We start from the raw sequence: 14,950 nt of genomic DNA, 5'->3' as shown, positions 1-14,950 counted from the left end.
AAAGAGCTACTCGGCATGAACACACTATGAAAAAAGCAGACATGATGTGTGTTCAGTTATATTGAAGGGCAGCAGTGCAAGTCGATATATATAGCAGAGTAGGCTAATTGAAGGACCAGTTTTTTCGTAATAAGACAAGGAAAAAGTGCTAAACGAGACAAAGCAAAAAAGTGGACTCACACAAATGTTGCTGTCTAAACAATAATATTTTCTATTGTCTGCTACGTGGCCATATTTTCATCAAAAGTATACGTTCTCTACTCAAGCCTGGCAAAAATTTCTTTTTATGATTGCGGAGGCTGCTTTTGTTCCCGGCCGATTTTAAGTGCTGCTCTGGTGCGGCAACACCGAATATGCGTTTGTCCATGACAAAATGTCGCCTGAATTTTTATAGAACAAGCAGGGTCCTTTTTACGTTTTGCTAACTTTTGTCGTACTTTTTTACCCAAATTTTGCACTTTAGAAGTAACTGTCACAGTCTTATTGTGCTTAAGTAATTCTTTGTGTAGACTTTATCAAGCCTAAATATTTTCACCTATCACGTGGTGGGCGCAAAGTTCTGGTGAAGCCAGCTATGTGCCTGTGTATCACGCTGTGGTGTCGCCATTTCGGAAAATTTTGTGCGGTGTTGATACAAGGCCTAGGAGCTAACAAATACAAGTGCATTTCAACCTTGCGTCATTAGGTAACGTTGTACGACGCCCTCACTTTTTAAACAAAATGAACCACCAATTAATTCAACCAGACATTCTTCGTATGATACCAGTAGTAACACGCTGTAATTTTACTCCCATTTACCGATGAGAAGTTTTCAAACAGCAGGATATAACGAATAGGTTGCGATACTCGGCGAAATTTGGTGAAATTATGATATGAGCGTATATGTATATATATATATATATATATATATATATATATATATATATACATATATATATATACATATATATATATATATATTGTAAAGAAGAAGAAGTACTCCGGCGCCGAGGCAGCAGCGGCTCGTGCTCGGAAATTGCGGCTGGTGCATCGCCTTTCAAGCCTTCCAAGCATCAACCTTTCTGCTCAATAAATCTCCATTATAATTGGTGGAGCCGTGCCGGGTACCGTCCCGTACACCTTCCCGCTACCATCCTGGAACTCCGTTCTCGACGGCTACCTTCTGCTATGCCGGACGCCGATCAGCGGACGCTTCTATCTCTTCCAGCCACCTGTCCAGGCAGTGCTCCTCAGCGGGAGCCTCCAATCTTCAGTGGAACAGGTGACAACGACGTTGAAGATTGGCTCTCGACTTTCGAACGGGTGAGCGCTTTAAACAGATGGACGGACGCGGACAAGTTGACACGCGTGTCGTTCTACCTCGCGGGTGTAGCCAGCTTTTGGCTTAGAAACCATGAGGCAGACGTCCGAACGTGGTCGCAATTTAAGACGTCGATTGTAGCAGTCTTCGATCGACCTGCCGTCCGAAAACTTCGTGCCGAGCAACGTTTACGCACACGCGCACAAGAAACGGGTAAAGCCTTCACTAGTTACATAGAAGACATCGTCGATTTGTGCAGACGCGTGAACGCCGCAATGACGGAAGCTGAAAAATATAAGCACATCCTCAAAGGGATTGACGACGACGCTTTTCAAATGCTCTTGGCGAAAAGCCCGACCACTGTTAACGACGTAGTTAACCTCTGCCAAAGCTACAATGAATTGCGGAAGCAGCGAGCTCTGACAAGACGTCCTCCAGCGCACGATTTGGCATCGCTGTCTAGTGTGATCAGTGGTCATGACCAAGCGTCACTAATAGCCGAAATAAAAGCATTTGTCCGCGAAGAAGTCGCACGACAGCTTTCCTCGGTGCCTTTCATACCAGAACCTACCTCAACTTTACCATCGTCTCTACGTGGCGTCATTCAAGAAGAGGTCGCCGAGGCCTTACCAGCTGCTCGCGAGCCTAATCTTGTGGCTGCTCCTCTCACCTACGCCGCGGCTGCAGCCATGCCAATTTGCAAGGCGCCTGCGCCTCCGTTCCAGCCTCACGCGAGCTATCCCCCAGCTCCAGTTCACTGGACCAGCACTAACACCACCAACCCGTGGCGCACCCTCGACAATCGCCCAATACGTTACGCTTGTCGATACCCCGGACACGTTGCAAGGTATTGCCGCCGCCGGACGCATATCACCAATGAAAACCGCCGTGAGGCTTTCTTCCCACTTGACTCCCACGCGCGATACGGTTCCTCCACTCCAATGCCAGCCCGCTACCAGAACGACCACCGCCCTCGGTCGGGACGTCTTCGCTCGCCCTCTCCACGCCGCCGGTCGCCTTCTCCTATGCGTCGACGGCCCGCGCCTAACGAGGAGGAAAACTAGACGATGCAGTTCCTGAGGCAAGAACTGCACAAGTTTCGGTTTGCCCAAGTCTTCATTTGTCACCTACCAATGTTATTGATGTGTTCGTTGAAAATATTCCTACTGTTGCTCTTGTAGATACCGGTGCAGCTGTTTCTGTTAGAGATGCTGGATTTTGCCGCTGAATTCGTAAGGTTACGACGCCTTTCTCCGGATTATCGCTTCGCACAGCCAGCGCTCAACCAGTTCAACCTACCGCAGTATGTACAGCCCGCGTGACAAATCAGGACGTTCTGTATACGATAGAGTTCATGGTTTTTTCATCGTGCTCCCGTAATATTATCTTGGGATGAGACTTTTTGTCGCGTCATAACGCCGTAATCGACTATGCTAAGGCTGAGGTAGAATTTTGCTCACTGGATGACCAAGCGTCCGTCGACATCCAGTCTGCCGCTAAACTTGTCGTTAGCGATGACACCTACATCCCTCCATGCTCTTTTGCGTTGGTGCCTGTTTCATGCAGCGCCATATCCGACGGCACGGTCTTCTTCACACGCTCTCCAATATTCGTCACCCAAAAAGCCCTCCCCCTGCCTTTTGCTGCTCTCGACCTTGTAGAAGGCTCAACCACAATGCCAATTTATAGTCATGAGTCGTCGTCTTTATCCCCACTTTGTCACGAGTGCCTAGGCCACGTCGAGACAATCAGTTCTTCCAGAATTATATCCGTCCCCAATGAGGTGCCTTCTACCTCTGCCTGTGAACTGGCTTTCGTCTCAGCGACTGACTCAACGTCGGCGAACATATTTCAACCATTCAGCGCTGCAGATTTGACATCCTCGCAGCGTTCACAACTCCTCACCATTCTTGAGAGCTACCGCCATTCTTTCGACGTTGAACAAACATCTCTCGGCCGTGCCTTAGGATTAGAACACCACATCGACACTGGGCCCCACTCACCGCTGAGACAACGACCATATCGCGTGTCCGCTACAGAACGCCGCGTCATTGCTGACCAAGTAGACGACATGCTTCGCAGAGGTGTCATTCGACCTTCACAGAGCCCAAGGGCGTCTCCGGTGGTCCTCGTCAAAAAGAAAGACGGTTATATTCGTTTCTGTGTCGATTACCGGCGATTGAACAAGATCACGCTGAAAGATGTCTATCCACTACCGCGCATTGACGATGCTTTGGACAGTTTACAGGGTGCCGAGTTCCTCTCCTCGTTAGACTTGCAGTCAGGCTACTGGCAGGTGCCTATGGCGGAGGCCGATCACCCCAAAACCACTTTTGTCACGCCAGAGCGCTTATATGAATTCACCGTCATGCCCTTCGGACTTTGCAATGCACCTGCAACGTTCAAACGAATGATGGACAACATCCTGCATAGACTAAAATGGAAGATATGCTTGTGTTACCTCGATGATATCGTGGTCTTCGCCCTTAACTTTGTCACACAATTACGCACCTTCAGCACGTTCTTACTTGCTTGACTAACGCCGGTTTGCAATGAAACCTCAAAAAAATGTCGATTTGCCATGCCTCAACTGAACATTTTGGGCCACGTTGTTTCCAAGGAAAGCATCCTCCCGAATCCCGAGAAATTGCTAGCTGTTACGGCGTTTCAACCCCTGCCACCATCAAAGAATTTCGAAGCTTCATCGGCTTGCGTTCTTATTTCTGGCGATTCGTCCGAAACATCGCGTCTATTATATCACCTCTCACGCAACTTCTCAGCAACTGTAAAGACCTCTTATCATGGTTCCCTGCCTGCGACGATGCTTTCACCACCTTGCGATGGCTTCTCCCGACGCCACCCATTCTGTAGTCGCACGCTTACCAAGGCTGAGAGCAACTACAGCGCCACAGAAAAGGAGTGCTTGGCCATTGTGTGGGCCCTTGGAAAGTTTCGCCCATATCTATATGGTCGTTCTTTTGACGTCGTGACCAACCACCACGCGCTGTGCTGGCTTTCGACGTTAAAAGACCCATCTGGCCGCCTCACTCGCCTGGCGTTGAAAATTCAAGATTATGACATACGCGTGGTTTATCAGTCAGGACGGAAGCGTGCTGACGCCGACGCCCTTTCCCGTTCCCCCCTGCCCCAGAATGCCACAGCTGACTCTGCTTGCGATTACACATTGTCATCGCTTGACTTTGACACCATTGCTATTGAACAACGCATTGACCCGTGGACTGCGTCTCTCCTCAATCATCTCTCCGATACTTCTGAACTCCCAAAGACGCGAACGCTCCGACGCCAAGTTCTACACTTCTCGATACGTGACACGCTTCTCTATTGACGCAACTACGCACCAGAGGGACGCAAGTGGCTGCTCGTCGTTCCACGAACCTTGAGGTGGCATATTTGTTCCTCTTTCCACGCTGACCCACAATGTGGCCACGCTGGAGTCTTCAAGACCTACCAAAGGCTTCGACATCGCTACTACTGGCGTGGTATGTATACCTTCGTCCGCCAATTCGTCCGCTCTTGTGCCGAATGTCAGCGCCGAAAATCTCCACCACATGCCTCCGCCGGTGAACTGCAGCCTTTACCATGCCCTTCCCGACCCTTCGAACGGGTTGAAATAGATATTTATGGGCCACTTCCATTGCCTCCGACTGGCAACAGGTAGATAATAGTTGCTATCGACCACGTAACGCTATGCTGAGACCACTGCTCTTCAAACGGCTACAGAACAGGAAGTTGCCACTTTCCTACTGCGCCATTTTGTGTTGCGTCATGGAGGCCCTCAAGAACTCCTCAGAGACCGTGGCCGCGCCTTCTTGTGCGAGGTCATTGAAAAATTGCTCGCTGAGTGTGCTGTTGTACATCGCACATGTACCGCTTACCACCCTTCAACCAATGGGGCTACCGAGCGCTTTAATCGTACTCTCGGTGACATGCTATCTATGTATGTAACGCCTGATCACTCTGAGACTTAGTCCTCCCTTTCATTACATACACCTATATTACGGAAACGCAAGCGACAACAAGCTTCTCCCCTTTTTACCTCCTCTACGGCCGTCACTCCTCCCACACCATTGACACCAATCTGCCCTATCGACCGGACGCGTCCGAGTGCCTACCGATCTTGGACGCAGCCAGAAACGCAGAAGAATGTCGCCAGTTAACTCGTCGCTTTACCTGCGATGACCGAAACAGGCAAAAAGCAATTCATGATGCCCAGATCTCAACTCCCGTTTTTCTTCCGGGTGCTCTTGTATGGCTGTCAGTGCCGCATCGCACACCTGAGCTCTCTTCCAAACTTCTGCCAAAGTACGATGGGCCATATCGTATTGTCGAACAAACTTCGCCAGTAAACTACCTCATTGAGCCTCTTACGCCACCATCAGACTTGCGAGGTCGCAACCGCGAGGTTGTACACGTTCAGAGGCTCAAGGAGTACCACGGTTCAACGCCGCCTGCACAGGACTAAGTCGCCAGGATGGCTCCTTTTTTTCTCCGTGGGACCATCGTAAAGAAGAGGAAGTACTTCTGTGCAGAGGCAGCAGCATCGAGCGTGCAGCAGCGGCTCGAGCTCGGAAATTGCGGCTGGTGCATCGCCTTCCAAGCCTTCCAAGCATCAACCTTTCTGCTCAATAAATCTCCTTTATAATATATATTTATATACCAAAAGAAATAGAATGATGCATTATTGGTAACGTACTTACGCGAAGAGAAAGTATCAACAAATGACAAAAAAAAGCCTGAAAAAGTATGCACGGTACCATGGTGCCATCCATTTCAACAGACTAATCGCGAAGGCTACCACGCGAACAACGCGCGGCAATGTGTACTCAATCTATCACACTCCCTGTCGACTTCTGCATGTACTTTTCGCTCACGCTTCGTGGCAGATAGAATTGGTAGTAATAGTGCGTAAATATGGTGTTCATTGAGGTATTATATTAATGCGTGGCCTTAAGTTTGCCATTTAAGCTCCCTGCGTAGACGTGATGCGTCTATACAGGTTCACAACGGCGAAGCGATGGCGGTATTACATTCTTGATAATTTTGCCCACACCTATCGTTTTGCGGTGAACGCCTATAGAAAGTAGAATAAAATTTTAGTTGTCGTTTAACAAAGAAGCTCTTAAGCATGGCGTAAAAGTGTCGGTTTCCCGCAAGAAACCTCACCGCACCTTTGCCTAGCAACCAGCGACACCGCAGCTGCGCACCACCTGGCATTGCCTCGCCTCGCTGCCACACTAGCTGGTAGAACATGTTTCTAAGCCACACAAGAGCCGAAGCAGTAGCACTCGAGATGCCGCCACGAAGCCGCGCTCGGCGACTAAAGCCCCCGCAACCAACTACCGTGACCGCTGTTGTGACGTCATGTCAAGCCTAGCATGTGCCACGGTCACAGATGCGGAGGAGAGGCGCCAAAACCACAGTGTAATACCTAGACCATGGCCAAAACTGCCGTAGTGACTACGGTAGTACTTTTCTTACATTCACATTCTGCCGCTACTACTGTAAAATTTTACCACTTTTTCTGTGCTGGTTTTTCTTAATGTTTCTTATTCACGCTTTAGTTTTGTTATGTTTCCTCGAGTAAAGGTTTTATTTCGTTTAGGTCTTGTTTCTTGTATATACTCACATGATTTGTTTCTTTGTTTTTAATTTTTGCAAGTTGTAAACCACTCCCCCTGTAATGCTTTGGTGATTGAGGACAACAAAATAAATAAAAATATTAAAAATTATTCATTAGGTGTAACCACACTAAGTTTACTCTAAATGTTACCTAACAACCACTCAGTCCTTATATACGTCATAATTAAAGCGGGAAGGCTTGCACCTCGGCTACGCAAGGCTTTAAACAGCCAAGCTGGTCCATTCAAGAGACCAATATAAAACGCGCCCTAATGTAACGGCAGCCAAATTCAAACCTACACGCATGGAAGTATCAGCTCTTGCATTCACCAGCTTCGACGTTTAAAGCTTCTCACGGCTAATTCAAAGCTTCCCCCTGTTTTGCTTTTTTAGCGTATTTTTTTTCTTGGCTTGAACAGAAAAACACAGAGCTCAATTAAACTTTTCTGAGTACAGCACAGTCTCGTGGATACAAAAAAAAAATCTTGAAATAAATAAACCAACACAAGCGTGGTGACACACCCAGAACACAAAGAAAGCTTGCCCTCGCACTTGCGGTAAGATCCTCTTCAAAAGAACGGGGTAAAACAAGCGTTATCACTTCTAAACAAAAGGTGAAGGTTAAACTGTGTAGTGGTGCCGACACAGTTCTTTTGAAGCGTTCGCGAATCGTGATACTCCTTCGCAGAGGCCCGAAAAACACTTCTGTTTAATGCATCTTTAGCAGTTCTAAAAGACATAGATGAGAAGAATCACACACACAGGACTGGCGTCCTGGTACATTCAAGGATGCATTTGCATCAGCTAGCTCAAATCTCTATTTTGCAACTTAAGTTTTTATTGCGTGTTTCTCTTTATTTTCTGCGTGTCGCAGGCTGGCGTTTGGCTTGATGTTCATCTCTATGTTCCTCTCCATATGGATCAACAACGTGGCCATCACTGCAATGATGATGCCCGTGACAAACTCACTTGCGCACGAGCTACTTCAAGAGCGGCGCAGGAGCCTTTCGCTAGGAAATATCGAGATTGAAGGATTAGCAGGTAGGACCGCCTGGGCTTTGGCCTCGTACAGCTGTCGGTGTTTGCGCCGCGCCTAAGTGCTTCAAATATGTGCACTCGCTGATTACACGATGGCAAAATAGACGCCATGAGGTCAGACAACCTTTCAGAGTCAGCATGTGAAAAAAAAACTTTAATTCGGCCAAGGTAAATTATGCTTGCAGAATAAAACTTTAGTGAAGCATAAATCATTCTGAACTTGCTTCATGTCATAATCCCAAGTGGTTATTAGCCTACAAGGACACCGTGAGTTCCTTTCTTACAAACGTTATTTCAGCGTGAGGGCTGCTGAGTGTAACGTTTTTTTTCCTTCTCCGCCTTGGAATATAAATCTGGTGGAATGGCTTGCGCACATTTCCATGCCTACATTACAGATCTCAGGGCACCAGAGGAGCTCGCGCCTTACTGCATTTTCCCTGGATCTGGTTGGCGAACAGGATAACGTGGTCCACGCCGCTCAAAGCCTATGTTGAAAATAAGATCAGTGATACAGTATAACAGCTTGAGTTACTGACGTGGTAATAATGCATTCACAATTCTTTCAAGAGATGTGATTTAAAAAGTCTCAATTGGTTGTGAAACAAAAAGTGCTTTCTTACCACTACTTGCAAACCCCGAGGTAAGGCTGAAAATCAACGCTCACATTAGAGATTTTTCAGTTTGACCGCACACCTTTGTTACCGTGTGACCGGTGTAACGCACAGATGCCAACGCACAAACTTTGAGGGATCGTAAACGTGCTTTGAGGGAGCGTGAACTACTCGTGATATTCGTTTTACACCTGCAGCCCTATCTCGCAAATTCACGTCACTCATGACTGCTCCCAGCCCCGCCGCGGTGGTTTAGTGGCTAAGGTACTCGGCTGCTGACCCGCAGGTCGCGGGTTCGATTCCCGGCTGTGGCGGCTGCATTTCCGATGGAGGCGGAAATGTTGCAGGCCCGTGTGCTTAGATTTGGGTGCACGTTAAAGAACCCCAGGTGGTCGAAATTTCCGAAGCCCTCCACTACGGCGTCTCTCATAATCAAATGGTGGTTTTGGGACGTTAAGCCCCACATATCATCATCGTCATGGCTGCTCCTAAGATCAACGTTTCAGAGATTCTAGCCAGCACCTCCCCCTTTTTAGAAATGTCAGTCTTATGCGTCAAACCCAGCCGTTAACCACACTCTTTTTTAGCCCTTTCCTGCTCTCGCCCATCACCTAGCCTTCGCGTGCGCTTTGTTGCTATGGCGGAGAGAACCCATCAAGTGCAGCCTCATACAGGAATAATCATGCAGGTTAAAGTAATTTTTTCGTTCAGTTGAGTACAGATTCACGGGGTGGTGTTTCATATTGCTCGTGTTCGAAGTGTTGGTAGACACGCTGGCTCTGTAAGAGACACCGTGTTTTCAGATAGCGCGTTCGTTGATGGCGCTATGCGAGCAAGCAATTGGGACGTGCCACTGCGATTCTGCTGCATCACGACAGCCGTGAGGCGGTGGCGTATTGCTTCGAGCCACAAAGAAGCAGTGCAAAGGAGCGAATTCGACAGAGTTATCAAACTGGGGAGAACACACGTCTATCTCATCTCTGTGGGAAAGCGCTAGGACGAACGTATCATGTATGACGCAAGCATTCCTACCACACGTGTAACGTGAAGCTAAGGCGGACCGAGGTCCCGTTAAGGAGCGTGCGTTTCGTTAAATTAAACCAACTTTCTTATAGACACAATACAATAAAATCACCACCAAATTCTTCACCCCTTAAAGCAGAATGACATTATTTTTCTCGCTATTTATATTTCACCAAAATATGCACACGGCTGTATATTATCACATTTATTTAAAACATCATTGCGTCATATCTTTAGCTTTCCCTCAGCGTGCCTGTTTTACTTCTGCATTATTGAAACAGTCTTATTACCTATGCGTTTTAAAATACACCAAGCTTGCTTCGACCAATCAAGCGGTTCCCCTCCAAAAATGATACGGTCCTTCTCTCTCTTTGCGTGTTTAACCCTTTAGCAGTTACTGAGCGCCTGGTTTTTCTATTCCTACGATCCGATAAATATTCGCCATTCCTCTGCTTGAAGGAGTACCGAGAAGATGTTCAGGCATTGCAAAAGGGACCTTTCGTTGCGCTTTAGTGTTGACGCTCCATCCTTACCAGAGGCTGACAAAAAGTGTAAAGTACATTACTTCTGTTGTGAACATTTCGCTGCCCTGCATCGGCATGCCAGTGGCACTGCAATGGGCAATACGACGACGAGATAAACGCAGTTCTATCAAGTTGGCGAACTCTGTGTCTTGGACGGGCCGAAATCGGAGAAATCGTTGAAGAAATCACATGTAGGCAATTACCTCTTCGTAGTAACATCGGAGGTTTTACGTCCCGAAACCGCGAAACGAATACGAGTGACGCCTTAGTGGCGGACCATGAAAATTTCGACCATCTGGGGTACTTTAACATGCACGGGCACAGCAAATCCGACTGCAGCAGCTAAGATCCAATCCAACCCTTCGGGCCAACAGCCAAGCACCTTATCCACTGATCCACCATCGCAGACCACTCATCAATGTTTACTTGTACCGCGTGGGATCGATATCAGGTGGCATAGCTACTGCTAGTACAGACAGAATCAGACTTGTCTAAAGCAGTGGAGAGCATGGCTGTAGACGCTGTTGTTGGCCACGGCTTCTACCTCACGGTAGCTGTGAGTATTCGTTTGTGCTTAAATTCTAGCACAAAAGACCTGGCCATAGTAGCAAGCAGTATGACCTTGTTTGGTGTCGTTGCGGCATCGATATTTACATATTTCTGTAGAAAACGACAGCTGGAGCGGCCGGCTGGGCACTCTAGACAAGTGTGATTTTGTCTGTACATCACGAATTGGAGTCTCCTCGTGACGTCAGACTGAGTTTACACGTCATTGTGAAACAGCTACTTCTATATCAAAACCGCAAGGGCTTTTTGAGGGTAGAGGTAATAAAAATATTTTTGATTCATTGCCAGGCACCACGTTGCTCTTCTTGAGGTTATCGGTACTTGTGTGTTCTTTTACGGCAACCATTCTTAAAAAATTAGTAGTCGCGTCAGTACACCCTAACGTTCCTTGCTGCCTCGCCGCTTACTCCGCGAGCTCTTTTTCTCCACTGTTGGTGTCTGCCCATTCACTGCTCTTCATATTCCTTCCTCTTTGTTTGAACCTAATATTGATCGGAGCTCTTCTCACCTCAAAATTTGCTCACCTTGCATCGCCCATGAAAATCCCCACTTCTCTTCGCGCGAGTGCTCAACATGAGGCGCCCAATAGTTCTTTGACTTACGTCCAGTATTGACTGCTCGAGTGACTTCATGCACACCCGTGAGTTCCCGAATGCAAGCCCTGAAGTGATTACCGTCTTTACACCTTTCCGTAAACCTAGACACGTAAACCGGAGGTGGTGCAATCTGTCGGGGCCACGGAAAAAGAATATACAGGAGGGGAAACTCGGCTCATTTATGCGCCGCGATTGTGTTAACCCCGTGGACCGCGCCACCTACATAACCACGGATGAGCGGCCGCGCCGGAAGAGCAGACGTGAGAAGCGTGGAGCCCGCTATTGTTGTCTGCTTGTGCTCACCATTTAGTGTATCAGCGCATAGCTTAGATACACTGGCTAAATGAGACGGCAAATCTTTACGATGAGTTTTCGCTATATATGCTAGCCAGAGCGTCTTGGGAGAGAGACCATACCGCGATAGTTTCATGAACAGCTTCACTTTCACTCCTTCAGCTTCGCATGCAATGGCAGAAATAATATTTGTGGGAACATAGTACAAAATATGCGCTAATTAAAAAACATATCTGGTAAGCTTTTTATATTAAAGAAAACTAAAATTAGAAAAAAACAGGAAAAAGTTTTTCTCATGTGTCTGCTCTCTTGCGAAGCTTGTTTAATGTTGTAACTTCCTGATAACGAATCGTTCACACCAAGCTAAAACAACTCAAACACGTAAAACTGCGAACCAAGCTTTTTTTTCGCAATGTAGCTTACCTAAAATTAAGTTTGGTGGTTGGTAAAATGCTTCCTGAATAATTATAACTCGTGACGAGTACGAGTATCCCCTACCTTAGCTCATTAGGCGCTGATTTTAACAGTTATTTCAGTGATATTACGGTCAGTTCATGCCTTCATTTCTGGGCACAAGTACGTAATTAAAAAAACCTCCATTCAACAATGTAAGGCACCGCTTCAGGGAGCCACAGCAACTTTGGCTGGACATGCATGTCTGGAAATTCAAACTTAGCGCGGCGTCGCACCTGCCGACCATTCTGCCGTGAAAATAATACTCCTAGAAGCAGTCGCTTCCTTCACATTGTCGATCTCCTCTTCATATAGTCCTCGGCAATTCGTTCTGCTGTTCTCGTTGAGACAGAGCGTTAAAAATTTTAACTTTTTTACGCAGTACTGATTAAATAGCTCGAGGCAGTTTTGCTCTTCTGTTAAATCAATTGCCGTCTGCTCAAACGTGCTTCATCAATGTCTGTCTTTCTTGTACGTGTAGTTGCTCTGCATGGCACTGTTATATCAAAGAACGTGCAAAAGCTATCCTCAAGCTACATATTGAGTGATATTAGCCACGTGCCTAGCTACGATTACAGATCGTCTGCTTTCTTTATCCTACCACTTCATTTCTTTCGTTGTCCTAAGAGCGGCTGATCTAACATATATAAATAAAAATGCTGGCATCAAGATGATTGATTACTTTACTTCATTTGCTCCATTTTGTTTTGGCAAACCGTGCCGGTGAAAGACATTGATAGCTGCATGAAGTAACATAGGGGAGTCGGCGAGTGGCAGATTTAGTCGACAACACTCGGGTCTCGTCGGACACCATGGGCGCCGCGGGCACGTGCGCTGTCATACCATGGCGGAAAACAAACAGTTCTGTGCGTCGCCGCAAGGATCGCTGCGCGCACGTTCGCCAAATTCGTTCGCGCACGTTCACCAATCTGTTCTCACTGACGCAGTGCATCGAAATATCAGAAAAGGAACACAGGCCCCTGTAGCTAACGTTTTTGGATATCAAGGGAGCGAATGATAGCGTGGTTCAAGAGGACATGTGGGGAATACTGGACACACTAGGTGTGGAAGATGGAGTCACTAATCTTTTAAAGGATATCTAAAAAGGTAACAAGGCAGTTATAAAGTGAGAAAAAAGGTATCCAAGCCTGCAGAGGTAAAACGGGGGCTTAGGCAGGGGTGTCCTCTGTCACCCTTGTTATTCATGATGTACCTACTAGGATAAGAGGCCAAATTAGACGGAAGTGAAATATGCTTCAACCTGTGTTTCGTCAAAGAAGGAAAATTCATTGAACAGGCACTACCAGCATTGATGTACGAAGATGATATAGTGCTAATGGCCGACAACAAGAAAAGGTGGCAGAGATTAATGGACATCTGCGATAATGAGGGAGATAGGTTAGATTTCACATTCAGTAAGAAAAAATCAGCAGTCATGATTTTTAATGATAATGAAGGTAGTGAGCTTAGAATACAGGAGGTCACGCTAGAGATAACAGGCAAATACAAATATCTGGGCGTATGGATAAGCAATGGGACCGAGTACCTAACGGAACACGAAATATACGTGACGACTAAAGGTAACAGAAATGCAGTGGTGATGAAAAACAGGGCACTGTGGAACTACAATAAGTATGATGTTGTTGTGAGAGGAATATGGAAAGGGGTCGTGGATTCTGGTGTGACGTTCGGTAATGCGGTCTTGTGCATGAAATCAGAAGTTTGAGCAAGATTAAAAATTAAGCAACGTGGAATAGGTAGGCTTGCCTTAGGAGCTTACGCGAATACACCAAATCAGGGAGTACAAGGTGATTTGGGATGGACATGAGTTGAGGGCAGAGAAGCTAGCAGCAAGATAAAATCTGAAAAGCGATTGAGAAAACGGGGGAGGAGCGTTGGGCTAGGAAGGTATTCAGCTACTTGTACACGGAGAATGTCGATACAAAATGGAGGAAGCGAACCAGAAATATTGACTGACAAATACTTAGAAAACAGCAGGGGGCCAAACGAAAAAGAATTATCAGTTAAAAAGAAGGTGAAGGAAGCTGATACCGATATGTGGAGAATGGGCATCATTAAGAAGTCCGCACTAAATATTTATCGAACTTTTAAGCAGGCTACTGCCAAGGAAAAGATCTATGATAATACTCTGGGTAGTTCTATACTGTTTAAGGCCACTACGGGAGTATTGCGAACCAAGACATATCGGGCCAAATACGAAGGGGTAGACAGGGAATGCAGTGCGTGTGGAGAGGAAGAGGAAACTGCCGAACACTTGATACTGTTCTGTAAAGGGCTTCACTCTATAGTTCAGGATGATGGCACAGAGTTTTTCAAAGCACTGGGGTTTCGGGACAGGGAGGGCAAGATAGACTTGAAGCGAGTAGAATTAACAAGAAGGAGGTTATCTGATTGGTGGCTAAAGTCAAGGCAAGAGTAAAAATTGAACCCTTCACTGCAAAGTAGGAGTCCTCAACCTCACTATTTAAAGGAAAAAAAACGAGAAATAAATCTCGTTTTTGGTTCACTAATTATTACGGCTTAGTGGCGTTAGCCACCGCCCGATCTAAAGGGTACAGCAATATCAATCCATTCATCCATCCAACATCCTCTCTCAGGGTGATATTATCGTGGAACATGCTCGCGCTGGCGCCCGCCCAGACTTTCTCCCCCTGTCTTACTTGCTCCATGGTCGTGGCCGAGATGGGCTGGGCAAGTGCGAAATTAATTATTGTAGCCATGACAGCAAACGTTGGGAAAACCTTCCCTATATCTCATAAGCGGATGCCTTGTGAAGGATGTTTATTGCAAGGATTTCAACAACCTGCCAATACCGATTTTCAAAAGAGTCCAAGTTCAGACGTAAATTGTTAAATATAGTTTTTGTTTCACTGTAATGTTTCA

General features: G+C 46.7%; 1 protein-coding gene across 1 annotated transcript in view; it reads left to right on the top strand.

Moving 5' to 3' along the window:
* Positions 1–14,950, top strand: part of LOC119160894 (Na(+)/dicarboxylate cotransporter 3) — an 87,042-nt gene that overhangs the window by 49,587 nt on the left and 22,505 nt on the right. The window contains exon 5 of the mRNA XM_037413164.2: positions 7,815–7,981. Coding sequence (XP_037269061.1) covers positions 7,815–7,981 — 167 coding nt within the window. The remainder of the gene's footprint in view (positions 1–7,814; positions 7,982–14,950) is intronic.

This window comes from Rhipicephalus microplus, chromosome X (genome assembly GCF_043290135.1).
Source record: "Rhipicephalus microplus isolate Deutch F79 chromosome X, USDA_Rmic, whole genome shotgun sequence".
Taxonomy (NCBI): domain Eukaryota; kingdom Metazoa; phylum Arthropoda; class Arachnida; order Ixodida; family Ixodidae; genus Rhipicephalus; species Rhipicephalus microplus.
Note: the sequence above shows the minus strand (reverse complement) of the source record. Positions and strands in the feature narration are given on the sequence as shown.